This window comes from Canis lupus, chromosome 19, assembly GCF_003254725.2.
Source record: "Canis lupus dingo isolate Sandy chromosome 19, ASM325472v2, whole genome shotgun sequence".
NCBI classification, from domain to species: Eukaryota; Metazoa; Chordata; class Mammalia; order Carnivora; family Canidae; genus Canis; species Canis lupus.
In genome coordinates, this window is record NC_064261.1 from 47,123,785 (window position 1) to 47,150,758 (window position 26,974).

The window sequence follows — 26,974 nt, forward strand, 5'->3', positions numbered from 1 at the left end:
CTGTACACTTCCAAGAGAGTCCTGGGCTTAATACCTTCTAGGAAGTTCATGTCTCATGAAACCAACTTTTCCCATTGTATTTGTACTCCCTAAAGTCAGTTTGCCAGTGAACTAATAACTGCTAACCATTTTGTGTATATTGCCATTGTATCACAGAAAAAGAAAAGTCTCTATTTCCATCTTATAGCTCCTGTTTATCACTACAAATTCTACCTGACACGCTTCAAACTCATTAAACATATTTTTTTGCTACTTGAAAAAAATCCAAAACAGAAAAGTGAAAACCACTAAAATAGCTACTTTATTCACTATACTAAACAGTTAATTATATAACAAGAGATATATGTTTCTGCAAAAGTAAGGCATGATATTCATGTAAATTTTTTTTTAAAAAGTAGTTTTTTTATGGTATGTCCTACCATATATAGGACATTGCAATGTGTAGAACAAGAAAGAAAGAAGAGAAAGAAAATAGGGAGTGTATACCTTGTAAAATAGGTAAATCATCTGCTAAACAGTAAAGTCAGCTAGTCTTATTCTTTTTTTTTAATTATTTATTTATTTATGATAGTCACACAGAGAGAGAGAGGCAAAGACACAGGCAGAGGGAGAAGCAGGCTCCATGCACCAGGAGCCCGACGTGGGACTCGATCCCGGGTCTCCAGGATTGCGCCCTGGGCCAAAGGCAGGCACTAAACCGCTGTGCCACCCAGGGATCCCCTAGTCTTGTTCTTCTATGTATCTCTTATCTGTAAATAAATACAATGAAACATTGCACATAACTAAAAGTATAGGTCTTATAAATTTTATTGACATTCTTTAGGATCTTCATTATTTATTCATTCATCCAACAAAGATTCACTGAAGACTGAGAATTAGACCTTGGGAATAGTTGTGAAAAAGACAAAGCCTCTGCCCTCAGGGAACTTATAAATAATAATAAAATATTTCCTGGGCAAATGTATGATGATATTTGTTTCTAAAAGTTCATGAAAAGGGCAATATTAAATATCGTAAGACACCAGAGTAAAATAAACTTTGGATATTTGCCTTTGAATTTCGCTTGTTCAAAAACCCACGAGTTAATTATCTGTTACCTTACAAACTTTATTCTTTTCCCACTCATCCATTCAGACTGGCCACTTCTATACCATTACGAAAACTGTCCAAGGATAATGGAATGGATAATACTGCTTGTTAGCAGTGACGAAAACTAAAGCATTATTAATAGCTATTGATGATTGTTTGTTACTTAGTGAGCTGCTCTGGTGAAATATTGGAGTATAGGGTGAAAGAAATGGATGGAAAGAGGACTCTGAATGATCCAGAAGGTGGGAACTGAAAAGCAGGCTTGTAAGTAGTTGGGAGTATCTATGTTAGGTTAACTCCTTTACCAGGTACAAAGAATAATTTAAATAGACTGTCTAAAAAAAAGTGAGGTAAATGAACAGGCTGGATGTCACTCTCAGCAACAGGCTAGTCAAACATATCTCTCCAGCTCTCCTGCAGCACATTTTCCCTCGGCCCCAATTGTCAAAGGCTAAAAATGTGTTCAGAGATTTTTGAAAGAGATAAAAAGAAAGGCCTATTTCTGCAGGAAAAGAAATGCAAAACTAATATACACGAGGTCTTAAAATTTTTATCTATTAATAAAAAGCTTTGGACATATTTAAATTTTACAGATATTTTCAAGCTAAATGATCTGTACTAATATGGTAGCCAGTGACACAGCTGACCTAAAATGGCTATTTCTATTGTGAACAAGAAAAGAAGCTTTTATTATGTTTCCTAAAATTCATATCAACTTCAAGAAAATATATTGGAACATTTATTTCCACTTATCTAATATTTTGGCAGTTATGATGTTCAGCTGTTACTTTTTATTAAAATTAATGTAAAAATTCTGCATGTTCAGATATTCACATAATTCTTTTCCTTGGGGTTTAAACAAAGAGATGATGCCATATATGTGAAATAACCACTTTATGTTAGAAAGTCACAATCATTTTATCACTGGGATACGAAACGCCGCTGTTCCATAGAAAGGCACCAGGTATCATCACATCTTTAGATCCATGAGACAACTGTATAACCTGTTTTCTCTTTAAAGACACTTGAGTCATTACTCAATGAAGGCGCAATTGAACCACCTTCCATTTTATCTTTTTCATAAAGGAGCATTCTTTCAACACACTTTCAAACCGAGTATCTAACAAAATGCCTTATAAAATAAGAATCATCACATAAATGTTAGTTGAAGAAATGAATAAACAGTGAATAACTTATTTATCTAATTACAAAAATATAAATCTGACCACTATTTTAATTCATTATCACTACCCATTATATGCCATTGATTATTGCTATTTAGCTATAACTCAAAACTGATACCAGAATTTCAATAAACTAGAGACCAAAAATCTGCAAAAATTATCTCCTCTACCATTTCTTCCCACTTTATCACCATAAACCACCTGATGGAAGAACAAATTTAGCAGCATACTGTGGTTTGGGGCCAGATACCCTCCAAACATTGTTTTTATTAAAGAATTAATTCTATGTCATCTCTCTAACTTACATTTTAAAACAGATATACTAAAGGCTAGAGGTTGAATAACTTAAAAAAAGAAAAAACTCAGAGAAAATCAGACACACAGAAGAACAGTACAAATTCTACCTAAAACTGTTCAAACTTTACAATATTACCTTACTCTTGAGCTTACATGATATCAAATGAGATAACATTTAATGAATCCTCATATCAAGTCTTGAAGATAAACAGGAAGAATATTATTTGTTATTTTCACCATTTTGCAGAAGATATAGAATGAGTGACTTGTCCTTATATATGTGAGCAGCTGAACTGGGTCTTGAAGTTGACTCCCTGCCTTCTAGCCCAGTTCTCTTTCCCTCTCTGTCATAGCTACTCTGTAATACTATCTAATGGGCATGAAGAAGAGAATCAAAACCCATCATATATCCTAGGAATGCCCAAACATTGAAGGAATTCCCACTGTGTGGGCTAATATTTGTGTCAGGATGAGTCAATATCTATGTGTCTAATCTGTGGTTTGGAGTCGCAAACAAACGCCACAGTAGTCAGTAAGATAAGCTAAGTGAGAGAACAAATGACGCTCCATGTAAGTGAAAACCAGAAGTCATTCTCGGTTAGATGTGCTTATCAGCTGAAAAAAACATTATATGACAAAGTGAAAAGTAAAACAGAAATGTAGATGAATGTTGATGAGTACAAACTGAACATTCTAAATTGCAAACATGGAAATACTGATTCAAATAGCACCATTTAATTATACTCTATTAGAAGATTTCAGGTGACTCATGCAGATAAACTTGGAGAAAAGGGATTTCCCCTCCACCCCCAACATTTTAAAATGAAAAAAAAAAAAACATAAAAAGAAAGAAAGAAAAAAAACAGAATGCAATATATTACTTTAGAGATTTCCTACAATTTTCCCAAATCTAAGACATATCAAGTTTATAATTTTTCATGTCCACCTAAAGCTTAAATTCTTAAGTAACAAAAGTATTAACTTCTTTGCTGTAATAAAGAACAGGTCATAATAGAATGTAAATATTCTGAATTCTCCAAGTTTTGACATCATCAATAACTTAAGGGTTTATCATCAAAAATGACATTATCCAGTGAAATTCTAAAACAGGGCAGAAGTATGCAATAGCAAAAATGAACAACCTATTCATCAAAACTTTCTTTTTCAATAATTTTCTAAAAGGCTGGTCTTCACCACAGCTCCTCTCAGCTTCAGACATCTAATTAGGAACTGCATTTTTAATACTGGTTAATACATGTAAAACATATGCATGCTGAACATATTAAAAAAAAAAAAGTTTTCTGGAAGCTTTTTTCCAGGGGAAAAAAAAATAGAGAAAACTCAACACTGCTCAAGTGGATCACTACCATCTGCCAGCATTTTATCTAAAATAAAAGCGATTGAAAAAAGGCAAGTATTAAGATCATGTTTCCAAAGCTCAAATGTTTTTCAGGTAGGTCGATTCTAAAACTGCCAGTGCTTCTACTTCTTGTGTAGATGCCTCTGTATGTGACATCTTTGTTCTTCCCCCAAGTTCTAAATACCAAAAACAGTAATGAAAATAATTACTTGCATAAATGCTGCTTACCTAATAATCACTACTCAAATTTCAGAGCAAACATGACCTCAATTCTGAACCTCTGCTTCTCTTCGTTTTCCTACATTTTTCAAAAAATGGTGCAAATAAAATATGAGTATCATTAAATATCTATGGACACTGGAAAAAATAAGAATACTGTTATGAAAATGATTACACAGCTCTCCTAATCACTCCTTATGAACAAGTTACAATCTATTCATTTCTACCAACTGCAAGTGTCAAGAACTCCTAAACCTTTGTAGCAATGGCACTAAGCTACTGTTTGGTATCTTGGCAACAACCCTCTTATAAAATGGTATGTATAGAGAAACATTTTTCTCAATAAAAGTGAGTTGATGTATTTCTGTTTTAAAAAGTTACAAATTCCCTAAGAGAAAACTGAAGACACTCTGCAAGGTTATAAAATGAAAGCTAAAAATCACTACATCTGAATGAGAAACACTATAATAAAAATGCTACACACACATAAATAATATATGCCTTTAATATAATCGGATTTTGTGAAATTTTTTTCACTGTATTTGAGCTCATGATGGAGAAAAAAAAAAGTGGTAAAAACTAGTTCACATTCTTCCCCACTTTCATTTTCTGAAAATCTTGGAACCCACCAAAACAGTCCTGTATTACAAATAAATATCTGCCTCAAAACTGAATTCACAGAGAAACTATGGCTAAAAATCCCCTATATTTCAGATATACTATACTAAAAGACAGGTTGCTAAGTGTGGGGGATTTCCCTAGAAATATTTCAGTATAGGACTGCTGTAGAAAAGTTGATTCAAGTGAACATTGTCTAAGTACTACCGAAAAAAAATAAATAAAATAAAAATCTGAGAGGGAAAAAACAGAACTATATCGAAGAGGAGAAATTTATTTCCTACAGCATATTGCCTTATTCACATTTTTATTATTTGTGTATGGTACATAGGATATATTCTTCAAATGCATGTGTTATTAATTCAAACCACTAAGAAAGAGACTGGCTTTTCTGAACTAGATACTAAGTCAGAGATCAACCACAATTTACTCATTCATTTTCACTCTGAGATCTAGCATAGTGTAAGAACGCTACAGAAGCACTTAATACCTGATTTGGGGAGCGGGGGGGAGATGGGAGAGAGGTTTGAGAAATTGATACCAAGTAATCAATCACTTACTGATTATTTGTGTTTATATGAGTTATGTACACACATGCATGTATATATAATAGGGATTATATATACATAATATTTTAATAGAAAAAGGAGGCAGTATTAAATTAAATTTTTAAAGAAAAAGAATTTTTGCTACATTTAAGTACATGGAGTAACTTAAATGCTGCCAAAATAAACGCACTGATCCAATTTAATGGGCTAATAGGAATGATTTACAATTCGCAAAGCTATTTTAAAAATAATTATAACCACTAAAGTAGTTTAACTGTGATCTCTTAGATTAAATTAATTTGTATCTCAACTTCTTTTCTTATGAACAAGACAAAGATAAATTTCAGTTCAGAGCCTAGACAAATTTTCTAACTAGTGAAATGCAAACAACATAAATTTCTTAAACTTTTTAAAATTTTAATCGAAGTATATAGTTGACATATAATATTAGTTTCAGGTGCACCACAAGTGATTCAATGATCATATACATTATTAGATGCTCACGGCGATAAGTATTTTACAATATTATTGACCATATTCCCTATGCTGTACTTTTCATTTCTGTGACTTATTTATTTCATAACTGGAAGTTTTGACCTCTTACTCCCTTTACCCATTTCAACACAAATTTCATTCACGTGGCAAGTTCCTTTACTACTTTCCATTCCTATTATCATTGGTCTTCTTCAGAAACTCACTATTGACCATCTCTACTCTCATCCATGGTCTCCATACTGCAGGGCTGTAATAACTGTCTCTGCACAGTTAACCTTACCTCATTCCCATGTATGACAATAGTATTCACCATGGGTTTTTTTTGCCTACAAAACTTTGTTTTTCTCTCTTTGGATAACAGCAATATAATTTCCCTTTTGCTCTCTGGTACTCAGTTCATATGGTTTGAATTGGGCTGACACCACTGGGGCCAATCACAATATTTGGGGCCTCTTGCCAAAGTAACACATTTGAAGACCACATGATTTAAAAAAAAAAAAAAAAAAAAAAAGTAATTTCAGTGAATCTGGGACTTTTGTTAAAACCGCCAAGAGAGTTATTCTCTTTCAGATAGGGTAACTTAACTGGTGGGATATAAGCTTAGCTCTGGAGGAGATCCACATAGAGGCTGCTCCAGAATAAAGACAAACCAGAGGAAAATAGAGTCAAGAAGAAAAAAGGTCTAATGACATCACTGAACCACTGGATCCAGTTGTGCAGAGAGTCAAACCACTCTGGAAATTTCAGTCATATGGTGACCCAATATATTTTCCTTTATGTTTAAGTGATTTTGAATTGGGTTTGAGTTGGGTTTCTATCATGTGCAATTAATAAAGTTCTAGGAATAGAGCCTTTGGAAAATACTCATAATCTCACGTATCGGCTTCCCAAATTACTAACCTTGAATTCTCAAATGCATGTAAATTTGGGATATCATCCCAAACTGATATCCCACAGCTCCTCCTACCACAGAATATGTTCACACTAACCCAAGATTTTGCAGATTACATTTTCCAATTTTCCCTGCTTTAATACCTTTGTTCACAATACTTCCTTCTCCTACAGCACTTTTACATTTCATCGCCATATATCAGCTCTAACATCCTCTTAGACATACCTCAGAATTTGCTGAATGAAAAATAAACCCCCTCCTCTCTCCTTCTTCAGTGAATGCTGCCCTCACTGCAGTACTAACTATTCTGTGTGGGTTCTACAGGGTTTAGCGTATGCGTCCAGTGTTTAGTGTACATGTTGGCCCATGACCTATAGAGACAGACAGTAGCATGAAAAGGCAAATAATCATAAAATGCTGAGACTGGAACAGGAGTTCCAAACTAATAATAAGTCATATCAGAGTGACTCCAAACATAGAAGGACTACTGGAAAGAATTATTCCCCAAAAGTCTCTACAAATAAAAGTTAAAAATTCAAGAGATATACAAACAAGATGAGGAAGTAACTCCTGTATTTTTTTTTTTTTTAAGATTTTGTTTATTTATTCATGAGAGAACAGGCAGAGGGAGAAACAGGCTCCATGCAGAAAGCCCAACACGGGACTCGATCCTGGGTCTCCAGGATCAGGCCCTGGGCTGAAGGCGGCACTAAACTGCTGAGCCACCCAGGCTGCCTGTAACTCCTGTATTAAATGAAGCAGTGGTTCATAGGAAAGCTGAATGAGAGACAGTAGGAATTTGTCTTTTTTTTAAAAAAAGATTTATTTATTTATGAATTGAGAGAGAGAGAGAGAGAGAGCATGGGGGGAGCGGGCAGTGGAGGTTGGGCAAGGGGCAGAGGGAGAAGAAGAGAATCCTGAGCACAGAGCCCAACACGGGGCTCCATCCCAGGACCCTGAGATCATGATCTGAGTGGAAACCAAGAGCTAAACATTTAACCAACTGAGCCACCCCAGGCACCCCTGAATTTGTCTTTTGTGTTAAAATTTCTTAAATCTTTCTTTTAAAAGATTTTATTTATTTATTTATTTATTTATTTGAGAGAGAGAGAGAGAGAGAGAGAGAGAGAGAAAGAGCGTAAGTGATGGGAAAGGGCAGAGGGGGAGGGACAAGCAGACTCCATGCTGAGTGGAGAGCCCAACATAGGCCTTGATCCCAGAACCCTGAGATCATGACCTGAGCCAAAGACAGACACTTGATCAAATGAGCCACACAGATGCCCTAAATTTCTTAAATCTTGATCTTGATTTTAATTCCTTTTTCATGACATCATAGAAGTCAATAGACAAAACCAAACTTTCAGTTACAAGTGAAAAAAAAAAAAAAAGTAAGATTTTAAGGTTAAAAATAAACTTTTCTAAGGCTAAATAATTTATGGCAGCTGACATTAGAACCCAAGACTGCTGGTTCCTGCAGTATAATATGTCATTTCTTCCAAACACAAGTGATTTATATTATCTTAGTAAATTCTTTTAGGTATATGTACACTTAAATATATAGATATATGTACACATACATATATCTATTTTTTTAGGATCATTTGAAGATTCATTCTTGGGCAAGTTCTAAGCCAGAGGCTACAAACACAAAGGCCTACACAGCTCAGTTAAGTAATATAAATATGAGAAGCAGACTAGTATAAAACAATGGCAACTAGTTGTGCTTGTGACCAATACAATGTCTAAAAGCATTAAAAATTTAAAATGCTTAAGTAATTGCAGTGGCCAAGCAAAATATATCTTTGGGCCAAATTCTAATCTCTCATTCATCCCATAGTTTCCACACTATAAATTAAAAGGCTACACTGCTCATGGGTGGCACAGCCAAAATTAAAAAGCCTTAAAATACAATCATGTGATATTTAAAAAAATGTCACAGGTATATTCTAGAGTCTATAAAGTTTCCTGAACTGAGAAACATTTTTTTTTTCCTAGAAACACTTTTATACAGGGGAAATTCCAGAAAATTATATTTTCTTTTATCAAAATTTACATGATAGACGATGACTGATTTCACCATATGATTAATATAACCCATAAAAGTAAGTGAGCAAAAGTGTATGGAATTCCTTAGTTTAATCCCATAAAACTGAGTGACACAGGCCCTTAAATGTCACTAAGCAGTTTTGATGTAGAAGAAGTGATATCCCTAGACACAAGAAAGGAGGAGGGCCCAAAGCAGGGCAAAAATAAGCAGTTTAGCAAAGTCAATTACAGCCATATTTTGTTTGCATTTTCAACCCCACAGGTCTGAAATCATTCATTTGACCATAGTTACTCAATAACAGTGATCTGCAGGGCAGCATGCGAGGCCGTGGGTACAGAAGACAAATACGGCACGTATCATCCCAAAATTTGCAGCATAATGGAAAAAAGGGGAAAAAAATCAAACAAGTAAAATAATTACATATTATATACGATGCTATTACGGAGGAGAGAAAGAGAACACAGACATAGAGGGCTTGTTTTTGATATGGTGGTCATGGAGGACTTCTCTAAGGAGGTGAAATTTCAGCTCAGACTTCAAGGACGGGAAGAAGTGAGTAAAGGGCATAGGGATGGGGAAGCAGTGCTTCCAGCTAAGGCACCAACAAGCAGGAACAGGACCGAGGCCGGAGAGAGCTTGCGGCTTCAGAGCGAGTGAACAGGGCCCCTGCCCCTATGACAGCAGAGGAGTGAGATGACCGGGGTGGAGGTAAAGTTGCAGAGGGCGGCAGGGCCCAGCAAGCCGGTTGTGTAACCTGGAGTTTTACACACACAATGCAAAGTCACTGATGGTTTTCAATCAGGGATTATTTCCTCAAGGCTCCGAGTATTAGCACACGGCCTAAGGCACTAAGTATTCTTCTGGTCAACAGTTAACCTCTTGCCACATCTAAATTTGCCACATTTGGTCTGACACTGCCCGTGCTAGTGTAGGCATGGTCTCTTGATGCAAAAGCCCTTAATAACCGCTAATGGGAAAAAAATTGGAAACCAGCTTTAAAAAAAAAGCCAAAAGATAACTACTGGGGGCAGGGGGGTAGTTCTGGCCAAGGCATCCCGCCTCTAGTCCTCTCCATTTCATATATTCGGTCACCTGGAACTTCTAAAATGTAGGGGTATGGCGGGGGGGGGGGGGTAGGGTGTTCCTTTTTTTGGGGGGGGTGTTCCATTTTTATTATCAGCATGAGACAATCAACAAACAGAAATCTAAGAGAGACTGTTTATGGGAAGAAACTCACTAGAATACAGGATTATGTTCTTTAGGAAGATAGAAGGATGAAAGGGACATGAATGCTCTTTTGTGAGCACTATGCCTGATTCAGCTTCTGCCTTCCGCCTACAGTGTCTCTCTGTGGGTTGGCTGGTCAGGAGACCAGCAGGTCCATCATGTGAGTGAACCACAGAGGAGCATAAACAAAGGACAGCTGGACAAGAATTAGTCATTCAACGGATGGGACAACGTGTCCAAAGGCAGCTAGGAGGCCACATCTGACCTCAAGGAAAGAGGCAAATGTGAATCTTCCCTAAGAGGGCAGGCTTTGGAGAAGGGAAGGGTAGCAGAGTACCTGCATCTTAGCTTTAGAGGCTCCCAACACGGTGAGTCAGAGATGAATACCTGTGCACACCCGCTATAGCTCCAGAAGCAAAACATATTTTCATTGATTATGACTTTAATAAAAGCAGAAAAACTTTCTCAAATATAAACAAATTCAGAAAATGTCAGGAATGGAAATATAATAAAACTGCCTTTCATTTCCTAAAAGGCTTTTTCCATAAACCAAATGAAGACACTCAACACTTAAAAATAACTAGATTAGAAGCGTTCTAAGATCAGACTCACACTCTTGACTATTAGGTCAAAACTAAGCATATTGCTTCTAAAAGCAAAATTATGAAGGTCCTTACTGTACAGTCAGGGCTTTTTTATATAATCGTACCTCTTGTATCCATGCGGGGGTGTTCGGGATTTTCTGCCTTTTCCATGTCATTCATTAAAAATAATGACTTTTCTCTCCTCTGTAAAAGTGTAATAAACACCCAGTTTGGGTGCCTGGGTGGCTCAGTTGCCTAAGTATTTGCCTTTGGCTCAGGTTATGATCCATCCCAGGGTCCTGGGATCAAGTCCTGCATTGGGCTCCCTGCTTAGCGAGGGGTCGCCTCTCTCTCTATCTCTCCTCCCTCCCTCTTGTGATCTCTTTCTCTTAAATAAGTAAAATCCTGTAAAAAAACAAATCCAGTTTCTCTTTTAAAATACAGTTGTCAAATTTCAAAGGGATTAAATATATGGGAGATTTACCCTAACAGCCCTTAAGCAGCACAGTCTCTTAGAAATAATGCTGTATATCTATATGTACCTTTACATGGGGGCTTATAGATTCTTACACATGATTTTTTTAATAAGCTAGAAGAGATATTAAAAATACACACTGCACTTGAAGTTGCACTAGATGCTTTTAACTCCTCAGAAGCAGCGGCTCACAGCGCATGCTACTACCTATACGAACACTTTTGAATCAGCAGGTTGTGGTGAGAATAAATTCCAAACTCCACAAGAAAATCTTTTTTTTTTTTCCTGAAACTGGGCTATTTTGCTTCTTAAGAACACTGACAGAGGAATATAAAGAAAAGGGGAAAAGATGTAGCACGAAAAAGCAAACTTTAGGAAACATGGTAACAGGGTTAATTTGCAGTTTTGTGGTGAAGAAGATGCTAGAGTACTTAAGAGTAGTGTGTGTGTGTGTGTGTGTGTGTGTGTGTAGGAGGGAGGAGAGGGGGAGAGGAAAGAGAGAGAAGCATACAGAGGCAGAGACACAGGCTGACAGGATGGGTGGCTATTTGGTTTGTGGGATTCTTCTCTTTCCATAGTGTTGTGGTCAGCTACGTTTTCAACCTGAAGTCCAGATGGCTAAACTGAACGTTACTATCAAGCAGAAGAGATTTCACACCGACAGAACACTGTGGATAAAGCTCTAAGAAGTACTCAAATTCTGGAAAGCTGTGCTGTGCACTGTCTAGATAGGAGAGCAAGGTTGATAGAACCGCATACCAAAAGAGAACCCCACAATTAGGCAGCACAGAATAGGGAAGCTGGTGAAGCCGGCAACCGTGGTGGGGGAGCTCGAGGCCAGTTCTCACTAATGGAGCAGTCACACACCGGTGAGATTATAGGATGCTGCGTTGCACCTAATGACAGCGCTCTTCAGAGTGGGGGAACATCATCCAAATCCCAAATGAACACAATTGGTAATGTTATGAGGGAAGTGAGCTAGGCAGTGCGGGAACGCGGCCTCCGGCCAAGTTTATGAACCAAGTAGAGAACTTAACAGGAGACCACCTTGAGAATAACCTGAGACTGCAGGTGAACACCCTAAAAAAATGCTACGTTTGTATTCCTGAGTCTACCCTGTGATTTTTTATAATGCATCCATCACATGTCATTTTTTATCTGGATTTCAAAAGAAGGCAATTCAAATGACTTATAATTTCTATGCCCAAAACCTAAAGAGCAAATGCCCTGAGGAAAAATGAGAACATCACAGAGTCACAGACCTAGGAAGGTTCCTGGTTTGCAACCTCCAGTCTCCAACAAGTTTTGAGAACTTTAATACTTCTCAAGGGCAGCCCGGGTGGCTCAGCGGTTGAGCACCTCCCTTCCGCCCAGGGCCTGATCCTGGAGTCCCAGGATCGAGTCCCACGTCGGGCTCCGTGCATGGAGCCTGCTTCCCCCTCTGCCCGTGTCTCTGCCTCTCTCTCTCTCTCTCTGTGTCTCTCATGAATAAATAAATACAATATTTTTAAAAAATAATACTTCTCAAAACCAGGAGAAACATCACACCCTCTTCTAATAGTAAAATTTAGTCATATACTTTAAATCAAGAGGTACTTAGATTTAATTTTAATTTTCTTCATTATTTTATCCTGCTTGGGGAGGGAATCACGATAGCATAGTAGTTACGAGCATGGGCTTATAAAGAATATTGTATGGCCTCTGCAGTGGCCAGACTTGAGATCGACCGCATATCCACCTCTAACTGGCTGCGTAATCCAGTGCAAATATCTTGACTTTCTAAGCCTCAGTTTCCTCTTCCATAAAACCAGGAAAACCCTGTCAGGCTTCCAGGATTGTAGAATATCCATCTCAGGGTAAGTGTCCAATACGTTAGCTATTATTACTATTACTTAACCCCATCAAATCCTGTTCTGGTTACTACAGAGATATAAAATGACTGCCCTATCTAAACCAAACCTACCTATAAATTCACTCACCTACAAATTCCTATTAGTCATCGTTTACTTTTATACTCCTAAGTATGTCACACACTAATAAAAAGGTGTTTTTGTAATGAAAATAATTAAATTATTCAGGGATCCCTGGGTGGCTCAGTGGTTAAGCATCTGCCTTCAGCTGAGGGCGTGATTCTGGGATGGGGTCCCACATCGGGCTCCTTGCATGGAGCCTGCTTCTCCCTCTGCCTGTGTCTCTGCCTGCTTCTCTCTCTCTCTGTGTCTCTCATGAACAAATTTAAAAAAAAATCTTTAAAAAAAAGAAAATAATATTAAATTATTCAGAAAGGTATCTTTTATATTTTTTATTTTTTAGATTTTATTTATTTACTCATGAGAGGGAGGCAGAGACACAGGCAGAGGGAGAAGCAGGCTCCGTGCAGTGAGCCTGACCTGGGATTTGATCCTTGATCTCCAGGATCACTCCCTGGGCTGAAGGCAGGCGCTTAACCGCTGAGCCACCCAGGGATCCCAGAAAGGTATCTTTTAAAAAAATGTTTCATGATTTAAAAAAGAATATTTATATTATTCAGAAAGTTATATTTTTCACAAAAGGTAACAATTCAAAACAAGACATAACTGTAAAGCAAAGAAAAATTTATATTACTAATTTACAAAAGAATTGTTTGAAAACCACCACCTTCTGTATTAATGCCCTACACCCACCTACACCCACTAGTTTAGCTATCCCTTTTTTCACAAGGACTAGCTACAAACAACAAACAGACATAAGTAATTCATATTAGCTAAAAATGTTCATTTTCCCAAAGAAAGTTGCATTCAGTGTTTCACAGGGAAGAGGTCATTTAAAAAAAAAAAAAATTCACACATTCCTTGAAAGAGAACCTGCTTAGTAAAAGGCCACAACAATGGTACCATTAAAAATTATGGCAAATCAAACAGAGTTATCAACAGCCACATATCACCATAAACTTTAATTTTACTCTATGCATTGCTTGACCCAACTGAGCTTTCACTCAATTTAATTCCTATCCAACTACTTCCTTTCCTTGCCCCTCCTTGGTCATTAAAAAAAAGGGGGGGTGGGGTTGAGGTGTGAAGGAAAAGGTATCATAATGATAGTCAACATTTATTAACAGTCAGGACTCGTACGACTACAAGAAACAGAAAACCTAAAAAACAGACCCTCAATCTCCCATAACACAAGTTTGGAAAGAGGTAGGGTGGCACCAACGCAGCAAACCAACCCTGCACAGGGACCCTGCCTCTACCTTGTAGTGGGCAGATTTTTAGCTAATGCAGTATCTTTAATGATTATAATTCCATTCAAATTTTGTTTCATTTTTTTAAAAGATTTTATTTATTGACAGAGAGAGAGAGAGAGAGAGAGAGAGAGAACACACATGCATGCAGGAGTGGGGGGGTGTGCAGTGAGGCAGAGGGAGAAGCAGCCTCCCCACTGAGCAGGGAGCCTGGAGGGGGGCCAAAGGCACACATTTAACTAACTAAGCCCCCCAGACACCCCCTCTGTTTCGTTTTAAGTGAGGTTTTGTAAGTTATGTTTTTCTAAGAAATTCACTCTTTTGTCTAAGGTTTCATCTACTGACATAAAACTATTAAGAGCATTTCCCCTTTTTACGGATCTGTGCCATATCCACAGATCCAGATCTACATAATTCCAAAAATTATTTGTGCCTTTGAAACAAATCAGGCCTGTGTCTATTTTATTATCTCAAAATAACTATTAGTTTCTCCATCTCCACTTCTATTTGCTTCCAACTTCACCATTTTTCATTCTTTCCATTCTTTCCTTCCCAATACTATTCCCAGGTTCAAGTAAGAGGGTCCCTGGCTCTGGGCCACAAGCTTTAGAGGGCCTGCGTATCACAATTAAAAAATGATAAAAATAAATTTATTAAAGATGATGTGGCTGGGGCTGTCAATGTAGATACAACCAGCATTGTGATATACAATATGTTCATTATGATTCAGTCCCGCTTTTTATTACCCATTATGATTTCTTCTGTGACCCAGGAGTTATGTAGAATTATGCTGGTACATTTTCTGACCTACAGGGTTTTTAAGGAATCTTTGTTAATGATTTCTCTCCTGCACACCCTTCAGAATGATTTCATCCGAGGGGTGAAGATCGTTTGTGGAGGGCTGCTCACAGCCTGCCGCATGCGCCGCCAGAGCAGCTGCTCCCTCAGGCAAGGAGCTGCACACCCTGGCAGTGGGAAGCTGGCCAGGGTGCACTGAAAGGGAAAGGTCAGAGGGACATGGGTGGGCACAGACATCCTCTGCCACACTGATCCTCAGACAAATGTGTTTTATTCATTTCCAGTCCGCTCTTCCATTGCTTTGTATCTTCTAACCTCCTTTCTTTATACCAAAGACAATACCTAATAACATTGTCTGGCACCCTACTTTCTGTCACTGCAAATGCCTTGGACAGGTTCCCGCGAGAGTCCATAGAAATCTTCCTAATTCAGGTCAGAGCTGCATGATATTTCATTTCAGAACATAACATATCTAAGTTAACCAGTCCTCCTCACGAAAACGAGGTAACCACAGCTTCTAGGCCACTTTAACTTCCAGATCGTCCTTCAGATCCTCTCTTTGTTTAGCTATGGACTTAAAAGGAAAGTCGTTAACACTTTACAAATCATTTCTGGATGTTTTAGACATGGAGGGTTTTCAGGTGAGGAGGTAGCTCCACTGCTCAAAATGGAAGTCTAATCCAGGCTCTTTCCAGCCTTCCATCAGCCATTTTTTGGCAGCCCAGGCATTTTGCCCTCATCCTGTCGCCTCATGGTTGCAGACATCACAACCACTGTCAAATGCAGGAAAGGAAAATGGCTTTCTCCTTTCATAACTAAAAACAAAACAAAACAAACTTTGTTGGAAGAACCCCCAGAAGTCATCCACTTAAATCTAATTTGCCCAAACCTAGTGACTGCCCAGCACTAACTGCAAGGAAAGCTGGGAAAAATTGGGCAGAAAACGAGATCATAATGACCAGCTCAGGTCAATCGTGCTTCACTCCCAGGGGCTGGGTACTTAGCCATTCCAAAGACAAGTGTGATTCTGTTAACAAGGAAGAAGGGCTGTTAAGTGGCCAATGATCAGAATCTGCTACAATACCTCGGATGGAATGAAAAATATAATTGTAAGCAGCTGAGAGTGAAAAACTGATTTTAGGTAATAGTGGTCGTCTCAGTTCAGTAAAGAAAAAAAAAATGAATGAAAAATCTTTGATCCCTCGTCTAGGTATGTCTAAGAAAGTCGAATCGCTAACCTTGGGACAAATGACTCATACATTTCAAAACGCAAAACGTAAGGCCCATCCTCGAAACATTTCTGCATTTTGTGGTTTTCAGAAGGCAAAATTTTAATATAACCTATGGAGCAATCATTATCAACTACTTTTGGGAAAAATAACTTGTGGAGCTTTTGTAATCTATGATAAAACTACACGGCTCCAAACGTGAACCGTGATGCATTCTTCTAGCTGTCAAGATAAAGCAGAATCAAACTGAGTAATTGGGCTAAAGCATTTATTTTGTTAGTAATAAAACATTTTCTGGATAACAAGCTTATAACAATAATGACTGTATGTATGGAAACTGAGAAAAGTAACGTGTGTGCCTACATTCAGGGTCTCTCTCATCAGACATGGTCCCTACCTGTTCAGAGTAAGTTGCATAGAACGTAAGACCGGTGGCTTTATGGATTGTGAGGATTTCATTTGCCAAGTGTACCAAGAGTTAACTAACCGAAAAGCGAAAACTTCCTATCTTTAAAAGTCTCCTCAGAGATCAGATTTCTCTGGTGTAACAAAAGATTGCTCTCGCACTTCAAAGTAGGGTTAAGTGAGCATATTTCTTAACTTCGTGTAAGAATCCAAGCTGTTGCTATTTTTCCAAAAGTATTCAAAAAGAGTAGATAAGTTATCATTGGTCAAATGTAACTGTAGGTTCAAATGGCGAGGTATATCTCTTAGTGAAGTCTGATTAGATTCATGCAGTTAACTGCACAGCTTAGATGAGTGACCTTGAAAGATCTCAGATCCCACAGATAGGACCTGTAGGTTATGGGTATCAGGGAGTAAAACTTTACATCACAATCTTGCAGAAATTGACCTCCCAAACAAGACTGCTTCAAAGAGCAATGTGATCTTTATCCTCAAATGCTTCAGGCCTCAAAGGGAGTGGAGAAGCCCTGGACACGGGAGTGTTTGTAGGCACGCTAGCCACACACATATATTTGCGATACAATGATTTCATTCTGAAAAACTGCATAATCAAAATGAAATCTAACAGCAGATAAGGAACTGGTTCGTTTCAATGTCCTAGTCATTGTAGAAATGTGTTCTCCCAAACGGTAATGTTAAATGAAAATGTGCATAAAGTCAACAGGATTATTTGACCTTAAGTAATACAATGCAATTGGTGCTATGAAAACACAATTAAAGGAGATCGTGAAAGCAACTATAAACAGATTTTAACACAGCAACAGTCTCATCAGCGCCTTTAAAACTTTTATATTGATACACTCACTGAAATTTCTAGTACTATAAGCAACAATATTCACTTAGTGATATCAGAATACAAAACATTAAATTACGTAAGGAAAAATAAATTCTTAGTATGTCCCCAAACAGCATTTTACCTTTATAATCCCAAGCAGAGTGACTCAAACACGCACTGCTATTCGTTCCACCTGACAATCTGAATTCTCAGATAAGATCCATGGTTTTCATACACCAAATGGGTTATTCTCTGAATCCCTCAAATTACTACTAAAAACAGCAACCTACATTTAAATCCCAAGCTGCCGTCTCCCTTGTGACTGCACCTTACAAACAGCAACAGATAGATGGGGCTGCTGAAGGCAAGGTAAGCACTGCAGCTTGTGATGTGCCCTTTCTCTAACAATCTGTCTCCCTAACTCCATTAATTATCAGCCTGCACTCCCCAGTGCTGCTTAAACCAGCGCAGTCCTACACAGAAGGGCCCAGAATGGTAAGAAGAACAGATATATGAAACACAGGGGCGCCTGGGTGGCTCAGTCGGGTACGTGTCTCCCTTCAGCTCAAGTCATGATCTCAGGATCCTGGGATCGAGTCCTGCATCAGTTCTCTGCTCAGCAGGGAACCTGCCTCTCCCTCTCCCCTCTGCTTGTACTCTTTCTCTCTCTCAAATAAATTAATAAAATCTTAAAAAAAAAAGAAAGAAAAGAAAACACCACACACACAGTAGAACAACCCCCCACTATTTAACAAGCAGGAGACGCAAGGCAGTATATGCCAACAGAGAGTACGGAGGCAGGGGTGTTCAGTATTCCACTTGTTTCCCATCAGATGTAATCCGTATTTCTCACTCAGCTTTCTAGGGGCTCCCAGACAAATCTCTCATAGGTACCCCTGGTCCCCACTTCCTAAATAATCAGAATTCAGAACTGAGTGGCATTCCCCCAAATCTATCCATCCTTTAAGACTAAGCAAATGTTGCCAACGCTTTAAAGCCACCTCCGCTTTGTCACAGTCAAAATCAACTCCCCCGCTTTTCATGCTCACGCTGCACTTCCAAGTCCATGTCTACCTCAAGAGTCTTTAAAGCTTTAAGGGCACAGAGCTTGGCTACATCCGTCTTGTCAACCTCAGCTCCTAGTACAGAGCAGACACAGTAAAGGAACCTAAAACAGCACAGTCACTAAAAGAGACACCGGAGGTTATGGTACAGGAACAAAAACGTGCCCAAGATCAAGTCTCCCCGCGGGCCGAACACTGTCATCCACGCCCACGCAGGTGCATGTGATAAAATCACAAGACAAATGAGCAAGGGCTTAGGGGTTCTAAGGGAGGCCACTTTTCTACCAGCCGGATGCCCTGGGAGTGTGAATGTGCTCCACTGTGTCTACAGGAGTATCTGCTGTCGTCTTAGGGCCCATGCCACGGCGGCAGGAAACCTCACGGATGCCAGGGACCAGCAGCGTCCCTGCAACACGTACAGTAAAAAGAGGCTGACGATGCCACGTGGGCTCTGATTACCTGTACCGTTCGCTGCTGGGGATATTCTGGGAGAAGTATAAAGCTGATGTCCGCGCTCTCCAATGCCATTTCTTTGCAGGAAGGGTATAAAGGACACAGTCTTCTAACTCTTCTTGGAGCAGATCCACCAGCTGTTTATGGGACCCTCCATAGAACGCCTCAATGATGAGAAGACTCATGGGCCTTTTCAAGCCTTCACAGATCCTAAATAATAAGCAAAACAATATTTTTTCCAACACATGTATATGTGTGTGCATAAGGCTTTTTTAAAAACTAAGTTAAAATATGACACTCAGAAAGCAAATAATTTATAGAAGCTTATTTTTTTTTAATTTGCTACATCCCACTTTAAAAAAAAAGTACATGACACTTAAGGTTTATACTTTTGTAATCAGTGTTTTTACATTTGTGTTAACAAGAGGAAATAAAGGATGCTTATTTTTCTGATTTCTGTTTTCTTCTTGCCCCAAGATTACTTGCACAATGACTCAGGTTTTTTTTTTTTGTTTTTTTTTTTTCCCTCCAGCCCCAGGAGTTCAGAGCCCTCTCCTGCTGTGATCACTCACTTCCTGGTTGGAATGGCTGTGACCCTGACTCAGTAACCACAGAAGCGGCTTGGCCCACAGCTCTACTACTCTCAGACAGTCCCTACACTCATCTCCTAAGACTTCCACTCCAAGAGCCCTTCGTTTGTAAGGCCCTGTACAGTTCAGAAATCCTCTGATTCTGAAACTCTCATATTAATTCACCTTTAAATTCACCAGCTATCACTGCCCCCAGTGAATCCATATTTAGGAAAAAAGCACTTTCAGAGTCAAATCTCAATTGTCTAATGTTAAAAATCTTACGATACAATTTCTTGAGACACTGCACATACCTTGACCACTTCCCCACTATCGCCAATTTCCCACTTGCAAAGGAAAACGCCCCCCCCCCAAAAAAAACGGGGTAAAGCCATATGCCTATGAATTAGCAAGGTTTCTACAACCTTTCTTTAAACAACAATCCCATTAAGAGAGATAAAGCAGGGCAGCCAGGTGACTCAGCAGTTTAATGCCGCCTTTGGCCCAGGGCCTGATCCTGGAGACCCAGGATCGAGTCCCACGTCAGGCTCCCTGAATGGAGCCTGCTTCTCCCTCTACCTGTGTCTCTGCCTCTCTGTCTCTCTCATGAATAAATAAATTATTTTTAAAAATAAAAAAGAGAGATAAAGTAATGTCGTTATTAAAGACATGGTAAAATTTTCATCCCAGTGAGTCAGCTATCAAGCAACTTTTTGGTTTAATAATATGACTTTTGTTAACGTGCCCAGTGAAATAAAAATATATGTGAGAATGTAAAAAAAAAAAAAAAATCCACATACATTTAAAATTATAAGCTATTTCCTGGAAGAAGTAAGGAAGAAACATCACTCCGTACATAAATACTACATTGTTTAAAAAATACTCCAGATGTTTGAATTTTCCTTTAGACTTAAGTAAACACCACTCATTACACAGCATACCGCTTTTCTTAATAATGTTCCATAAAATTATTAGTCTTGACAACTCCATGATGCTTTTTAAAAATATATATTTATTTATTTGAGAGAGAGAGAGTGCTGGAGCAAGGGGAGGGGCAGGTGGAGAGGGAGAGGCAAAGAATCTCAAGCGGACTCACACTGAGCACAGAGCCTGAGGCCGAGCTCGATCTCATGACCCTGAGATCATGACCTGAGCTGAAACCAAGAGTTGGACAGTTAAACAACTGAGCCACCCAGGTGCCGCTCAATGATGTTTTTCACCAATAAAACTGTAATTCATCTGTTCAAAGCAATGCCTACTTAAATCTCATTTCAGAGGAGAAAGTGTCAAATGGTTCTCAAAGATACAACTGGAATGAAAAAAGCTTAGTTCTTGATGTCTGAATCTTCCGATGAGTATTTTTGAAGAAAAATATACAAGTACACATTTCACTTATCTGTAAAATAAGAAGCAGTGTTCCTTAGGTGGAAAAAACATGAATTCTGGGATCAGGGAAATACATGTCTGAAGCTCAGCAATGTCATTTCCTAGCTGTGTGATCTTGACCAAGTCACCTAACTTTGTAGGACTCAGTTTCGTCTTCTCTAAAATGGGGATAACAATACTAATGTCAGAGGTATATTGTGAAGATAAGATTGCAGATAATAACTTACAAACAGTAATAAGATATTTGTCCCTCCCATTTTTAGTATAAATCACCTTACTTAAGAGGAAAGAATATCTTCTAATCTTCCTTCATTTTAAAATCAGTAATTTTCAATCATGGCCCCCTCTCAACCAAGGATAGGTGGTAAAAGTGGATAAACACACACATTTGAAGTGCAGTGGGTAAAAAAAAAAAAAAAAAAAAAAAATGCAGTGCAGTGGGTGCCACTCATTCATCATCAGCAGCTTGTATCTCAAATAAGAATTTGAGAACCCCACAGGTATCTGAGAAGTAAGCTCAGGGACTGACTATGCAGTCTTGGCTTTTCTCAGGGCAGTTGGAGACCACCTCTAATAAATGCTGTTCAGTAAGATAAATTTAACAACAACAACAAAAAAAAATTAGCCTTTAATCCCTCAAATGATGGAAACTTCTAGAAAGTCAACTGAGAGACTAACATAAGGCAATTTTGAAAATTATATCAAAGGTTTTGAGGCAGACAGACTAAAAGCAGTTGACATTAGTTTGCTTACGAGATCACATCACAGTTATCTCTATCTTGGTTTATTTCCTCTGATCTAATCATGATAGGGTATATATGCCCTATATATCCTTAAAAGGTTGTTGTAAAAATGACCTGAGAATGTGATCTAAACCATTCTAAAGAATATTTCATTCATATAACCTCAAAGAAGGCAACATCATATTAGAAGGGGAAAAAATTTTGATTCCTCATCCCTTTGCCCTTTTTCATGATTAATCTAGAACACGTATAATGTCATGTATTTACAGATGTTTCTTATGGGTCTGAATCATTAGTTATCTGTAAACCATAAGCCAATGTGGAGGCAGTAGGTGTAGGTGCTATTGTCGATTCAAGACATTCAGTAAGCAGAACTGAACACCAAGCATGTGGGAGGTCGAAAAATAGAAAAGGGGAAAAAAAGATTATAGCTATAGTAGATTTCCACCCCTTTAATAGCTCAGTAAGAAGAGTGAAATGTACAGGTTTGAAGTAGCGTTTACTCGAGCATTTTTCTAGTGGCCAATGGGTGTGCCTGCATTTGGGGTATTTTTCTAGGGAGAGTAACTATGTCTTACCATCTCTGAAAACTATACTTAGTGGCTTTGATTCATGGAAATTTGTTCTGCTTGTTTTGTGGAGACAGACATATCCTGGCAGTTCCCCTACTTACTTCTATTGCAACTTTTGTGGCAAGAAGAAAATCGTTCTTCCCTATAGTCTTCTTAAAAGCACAACCTGGAAGAAAGACCATTCCCATTAGGTGCAAGCAAAAGAGAGGAAGCTGATTTTTAAATATAAGATTCAAACCAAATGCCATTATAGCACATTAAAGAAAAGTGCCAATACTCTTACTGTGCTTGAGTTTTGTTTTAGAAAACACCGCTTGAAACAAACAAGCATAAGGTTAAAAAAAAAAAAAAATTTTTGTTAAAGAGAATTTTTGCTGTTATGCTGGAATTTGTTAAAACTTAAAGGGAATGCACTATTTGCTCATTTTAGCAATAATCCCAAAAAACTGCAGGTGGTCACCCAGACACCACAGATGCTCACAAGCACGGGTGAATGGAGACATCATGGACCACTACCAATGCTTGGGAGCAGCAGTCCTGAACACTGAAAATGCTTACTCCTCAGCAAGGAGAGGGTGTCCTTTACAGCCCAAGGCTGTGGCCAGGTGTTTGCCAACCGAGGATAGGTGATCCTATACACAGCCAAAGGTCTTACATAGGTGCCTGAGTTAATCAATCTGTTAAAGCATTAGCACATGCACCCCCGCAAAAACTGAGAAAGTATATCAATTAGGGGTGTCACATTTATTTCAAAAGAAAAAAACAACAAAAAACCTTTTTTTATGTGAGGGAACAAATACTAATCAAAAAGCCCATGTCCTTTCTACTTGACACTAGAATGTTAATATTTCATGATGTTAGGAAAAAGTTAAAAAAAAAAAGTTAATGGCCAATCCATTCTTCCTTCCAAAAAGAGCATACAAAGTGTGTCAGATAAATTTTTATCAACTTTTAAGTTTTTCTGCTTAACCCAGTAAGCTTCGGTTAAAAAAAAAAAACTCATTTCTTCAGCGTATTTTATTCCCCAGTGACACCAGATGAATGAGAATCTACTATACTATTAAAGTTTTATGAAAGTTTAATTCATTATCAATACTATGATTTAACGATACATGGTTAAACGCTAAACATTAAATTGGCAATATAAATGAGTCAAAGTGATAGCTATGACATAGGAATTTTAAACCAATTCAAATTCTACTTAAGATCCCCAGAGGTCAAATGATCTAAGAATTGTCTGCCTTTCCAGAACTTTATATTTACCAATTAAAACAGGATACAAAGTGAAAAACCACAAAGATGTTTCCCATAAACATTTTGACCAAAATGAGAAAGTGCCATTAGTGTCATCTCAATTAAAAACTAATAATGCATTGATAAGATCGCTAAGAACAAAAGTAGCCTGAAACCAAAGCTGTGAATATTTTTAATTTTTATTAAAACTTTTTGTCACTGTACCTGAATTTATTTTAAGCTTGACCCAATTTCTTTATTCCCTGAGCCATTTTCAAGGTGAACTACATTTTGCTGTACCTCCTCTAAGAGAACTGCTGTTGTAGGTTTGTGGGTTTTTTTTGTTTGGTTTGGTTTGTTTTTGAAAGTATAGAGAATGAATTTTGCAATATGCCATTGATTTATTGGAAAAAATATGCTACGTATAAATACATCATGTGGATTTTTTTTAAACTAAACCTAAGTCACATTAGAAATGTGTAATTAGCCCTCATATATGATGTCAATTCAGTTACTTATAATATTAAAATAATTTTCCAACCAAATACCAAGTAATAATTTTAAATCAGAGGAATTGTTGTGTTAATATATTCCACAGACACCTTACTGCTATTAGCTGTAGGAAGGTATGGTTTCAGTGATGATGGTTTTAACGGTTTTAATCCCACACACATGAGAAATTGATTCCACAGGCTAATCCACACATGGCTTGATACCTTATACTTCAATCAATAGCTGAAAATATATTTTCTATTTGCCTATACACAATATTTAAAAAGTTAAGCTTGGGAGAGCAAAACACAATGAACTTTTAGACACTAAATGCTCTAAGTTGGGGAAAATAAAATTTGAGTAGGACTTCCCAATAGGTCATCAGAGGTTTACCTGGTATTTTCTTACTGACCCCTTCTCTTCTGCACCTCCACCCACCAACTCCAACACACCAGGTTCTATTTTAAAAGCAACCAATAACCCAGCAGGGTAAAACAGGGCAGTACTGAGAAAAGTTAGTATTACCTTCCAACCCACTCACTTATTTTAATGATTCATCAGGGAAACCCCGGTTGTTAAAATATACCTGAAATCTCATTAAATAGTAAAAAATAAGCATAAAAAGATTTCAGCTTTGAAACATGTGCCCATCAATTCCCCTAACAGAACCTAATAAGAGTGAATATATAGTAAAAATATATTTTTACTAAAAAATAAAATAAAGTGTCCTCAAAGTATCACATTATAATCAAGTATCATATGGGGGTCAGAGGGTGGGAGACATAGAGATAAGCAGATCCTACCAAAAAGTTATTTTTTAAAAAACTTTTTATAAAAAGAGGTGTAGAAAATTCATCCTAACCCCTAAAGCTTCAATGTAATCTCTGAGTACTAAAATGCAATGTGATATCAAATGCACTGTACAAACCTTCCAATCCTAAAACTACAGGCACCGACAATATTCTACATAATTAAAGAAAGTTTGGCGAACAGTAAGGAATGAATCAGATTCCTGAGCATTAGTGTGAATTAAAGATAATGCATAATGCAAACTGATCATTCCTACATTATCTGACTGTGGACATAGAGCCTAACATTTATGACAACTTATGTACTACTGTGTGTAATTAAATAGCAACACTAAAAATGAAAATCTTGGGTTCATACTGAACGAGATGTAGCTCTGTAATATTTTATTGCCCTCACAGTGCTATGGGTGTTCTCATTTCTTCAGCTCTGACTTTAGTTTCCTGTTGCGGTAATGAAGAACTAAGGATTTGTGCACCCAAACCAAGATTTGGTAAGAAGACTTATATGCCATCCTGTTTGTGACACAGTTTAAAGTAATTTTCAATTGTGCTTTTCCAATTATATGATTTCCTACGACCTTTTATACAAGCTCTTGAAAAAATCATAATCTTATATGTATACATTGCTATTTAATTTTCCCTAACAAATATTCCATTCTTTCTCAACTTTGGACTTAACTTTCTGTTTAGAACTATCAGTCACTTATTCCATGACTTAAATTAATATAAAGTCTTGGTTATAACTGTATCAAATGCAAACTGAACAAATACTTATAGGCACTGACACTATGACATCATTCACTTGTTATCAAATATGCATAATTTCCCCAAGTAAATAGATGTGTATACACTACAAATTCATTGCCTTACATTTTTGTGAAGCTATATTCCACATTATATAGCAAAATTATAACTACGAAATTTTTTGTGAGAAGTTTACTGGTTTAATTTCACTGACAAATAAAATACTCGTCCTCTTTCAATTTTTCATTGCTATTAATTTCATGAATAATTTCAAACTATAAAAGTAGCAATGAATCAGTTCTACTGAATGCTAAAAGTATCTTCAATTTGCTGACATTTTAAGATGTAGCAGTATATTTATGAATCAATAGAAAATTTTACACCAGAAAACCATCTCATCACTCATTTGGACCACTGCATTACCCTTTTCACTAGGTCCCCATGCTGCCACACGATCTGGTTCCCATCATACCATTCGCCATAATTCAGCCACAAGAAATTTCCAAAATGCAAATCTGACCATGAGGTGACATGCTCAAAAACCTTCAAGGTCTCCATCACCTGTGGGTACAGCCCAAAGCTCCTACACACGGTTGTTAAGACCTGGCTTCTCTGGCCCTTCCTTCCTCTTCGCCAGGGCCTTGCTTCTCCTTCTCCCCTGTGATTTCTCTTTCCTCACTTGCCCAGACTCTGCCTTGTGGGGATATCGAGCGCTCACACTCACGCAGTTCCACTTCTGGGATTCCACACCTTTATCTCTTCTTTTTCTTCAGCCTCTTAATGTTCACCTCATGAACTTTCCTTAAAATTTCTGCTCATGAATCACCAATTCTATAAAGCCTTTCCCTGAACTTCTCTTAAAAAGGACTTCCCTTCTGCTCTGTACACTCTCAGTTCTTGTTTTACTCTCTTTCCATGGCCTGTTTCCTTCTGGGCCTTTGAAAATCGCAGGACAGGGATGGTGCCAGTCTTTTCCTGGGAGCTTCCCAGGATCCGGCACATTGTGGATGTCACTAAGTTTTTGCAGAGTTCCACCAAAAATCAGGAGGAAATGCGAACTTGATGCTGCCTTTCAAGTAACATCGCTCTCTCACTGCCCACAGGTCCCGAGCATCAGGCAGCACCACTACAAATGATTTCCCATTACTCCCAAAATCTAAACTAAATCAAGCAGCTGGTATATTTAAACACATTTTACTATATTCTCTTTCAAAGACTGATTCTCTTTTCTTACTGTTCACAGAAATGAGACTTTACTAGATTTTTTTTATGTTGATACGAGTTTATCTTGACCTACTAATAGAAGTAATAATGATAAAAAGAAATGGTAGAAACACCACCAATCAGCAATTGCATTCTGGGCCAAAGCAAGTTTCACAGCCTAAGA

The 26,974-nt window shown here is 37.8% G+C and overlaps 1 protein-coding gene across 14 annotated transcripts in view; it reads right to left on the reverse strand.

The window, feature by feature from the left end:
• GTDC1 (glycosyltransferase like domain containing 1) overlaps positions 1-26,974 on the reverse strand; it is a 393,447-nt gene that overhangs the window by 250,584 nt on the left and 115,889 nt on the right. For 9 of the 14 annotated variants that reach the window (XR_003129487.3, XM_035702025.2, XM_049097090.1 and 6 more), the window contains exon 3: positions 19,046-19,249. The exons of 1 other annotated variant lie outside the window; for it this stretch is intronic. Coding sequence is in view for 12 of the 13 variants with exons in the window: in XM_035702025.2 (XP_035557918.1) it covers positions 19,046-19,249 (204 nt within the window). In the remaining variant the exon portion in view is untranslated. Of the gene's footprint in view, positions 1-19,045; positions 19,250-22,410; positions 22,476-26,974 lie in introns of all 14 variants that reach the window. 4 more of the 14 variants (XM_035702027.2, XM_035702029.2, XM_049097088.1 and 1 more) reach the window with 1 other exon arrangement.